General features: G+C 37.2%; 1 protein-coding gene across 1 annotated transcript in view; it reads left to right on the top strand.

The window, feature by feature from the left end:
• The window catches only part of LOC122353232 (RING finger protein 150-like), a 7151-nt gene that overhangs the window by 2857 nt on the left and 2085 nt on the right, over positions 1-2209 (top strand). Inside the window, exons 3-6 of the mRNA XM_043251204.1 lie at positions 314-410; positions 469-526; positions 683-779; positions 1615-1819. Of these exons, the coding sequence (XP_043107139.1) occupies positions 314-410; positions 469-526; positions 683-779; positions 1615-1819 (457 nt within the window). The remainder of the gene's footprint in view (positions 1-313; positions 411-468; positions 527-682; positions 780-1614; positions 1820-2209) is intronic.

The following is a 2209-nucleotide window of genomic DNA, read 5'->3' as shown; positions in this document are numbered from 1 at the left end:
TTATATATATTATCGTTCTTTTATAGCCACATTAATCATAAAATCACAAAAAAAAAAATCACAATTAGACATTTCCCATCCATCAAAATTGTTCAGCCGTCTGATCAAACTCCATTCTTTCTCCGCTGCTGCTTGTGGTTAGTTTCACTTGTTTACACGTAACCCTAAAACACGATAACAGGCCACAGGAAGTGGCTTTCATCACAGGAAAACAATTGCAGCCTGCAAGCAACCGAGCCTTTCATTATTATTCTAACGAGGCGGGAGATAACAGCGTTTATTCATCGCTTTGTCCTCTTCTCTGATTGGTCAGAGGAGGCTGGGGGACGCTGCCAAAAAAGCCATCAGTCAGTTACAAGTGCGGACCATCAGGAAAGGCGATCAGGTGAGCGAACAGACATTCTCCGTCTTTAAACCAGTCTTAGTTCTGTCTTGTGACTCGTGTGTGTGTGTGTGTGTGTGTGTGTNGTGCCGTGTGTATCGAGGGTTATAAACCAAATGATGTAGTCAGGATCTTACCTTGCAGGTAAACACACCCCGACCGTTATTAACAAGATGCCTACATTAAAACGGCTTTTATTTGTTGAATAGAAAGTTAAAGAAACAGTGTCTATACTGTCCGTTTAAAGCACTTTAATGCATCCGTTTCTTTTCCTGTCACTGAATTGCGTGTGTCTCGCAGGCATCTGTTTCATAAAGGCTGCGTGGACCCGTGGCTGGTGGACCACCGTACGTGTCCCATGTGTAAAATGAACATCCTCAAAGCTCTGGGCCTGACGGTTGGTGTTTTTCTCTCTCCGGTCATGTGCTGTTTGTGCTTGTTTTCGTCCTCCCTCGAGTGGAAAGAGAGACGTGAGCTGAGCACCAAGCTTCAGACGGAGCAGCGCAATAAAAACAGACCAGTAACACAATAAATAAATAGTAAATGAACTTTATTAATGATAAGAAATCTTACTAAATTGTTATGAATAAATCATAACATTAAATTATTTGCACAGGAATCATTTTATTTTTTTACATTCACATTTTCTGTTTTCATTTTAAAGTTATTTGCAGTTTTTTTAATAGGTCTGTATAACTTTTTTTTTTAATTGCATTTTTATGTTGTTCAAATTTTAATTTTTATCTATAATTTTTAGTTCTTTAAACATTGATTTTCGCTAATAAGATTAGTTTTGTAATTTTAGTATGACTATAAAGGCTTTTTTTTACTCTTGATAAAGTTTATGCCGTTTAGGTTTTAATTTTAGTGTACAAATTTTGTTGATGCCTTTTTTCATATTTATATTTTGAGTTAAACTGAAAGGAAAAAGAGATACCTTGCTATTTTAATTTTAGTTACAGTTTTAGTACTTTTGTGTTTTTGTAGATAAAAATAAATATTAATAAGTTGAATTAAATGAAAATGAAACATTGCCTTGGAGACTAGGTAAAATAAAATAATATTTTAGTTTTGGACGTTTATTTTATGTAATTTATTTATCAGTTTAATGCTTAATTGTAATAATCCTGGTCGTAATTATGTTAAAATCCCTGAAACGCGTGTCTTGTCGCTTCAGCAGTGTACTTCTATAGTATTTAACTCTATTCTGTGTGACTGTGGTGTAATTCTAGTCGAGTGCCGAGTGTCTGAACGAACTTCCTCTGGACTACGAGCTCGCCGTGGGGGGCGTGGCTCTCAACGCCATGGTGATGAGCGACGACGTCATGGCCGGCGACGTCGTCGGGGGGCGTGACCCTGGCGTGAGGATGGTGGGTCTCCCTCAGGTCCTCCTGGACTCCGAGCCGCTGTCCCAGGACACCATGCCCACCGAACAGAGTGAGTGTGAGAACGAGTGACAGGAAGTCACAGCCCTAATAATTTACATTTGTGCTTTTAGAAGGTGCTTGTATCAAAAGTGGCTAGAAAGTGCACGTTTATTAACAGGCCAAACCAAGCATGTGAGTCTTGTGAACGAGATTTAAAAATATTGCAGAAGTAACACACCAAGTCAGAACTGAATGAAATGTTTGGGATGTTTAATTGCATGTTAATGCAAATTAAAATGTGTTTTAGTTTAAATGCATGTAAAATGCAGCTAGGTTAAGGTGAAAGAAAGGACAAGCATTTGTGGGAAACTAAAGTATACTTTAATGTTACTTCTATTAAAGCATGTAATGTTTTGAAATATAACAGTTGTTATAGATAAATAAAAAATAAATATATATA

This window comes from Puntigrus tetrazona, chromosome 1, assembly GCF_018831695.1.
Source record: "Puntigrus tetrazona isolate hp1 chromosome 1, ASM1883169v1, whole genome shotgun sequence".
NCBI classification, from domain to species: Eukaryota; Metazoa; Chordata; class Actinopteri; order Cypriniformes; family Cyprinidae; genus Puntigrus; species Puntigrus tetrazona.
This window is presented reverse-complemented; position numbering and strand designations above follow the sequence as displayed.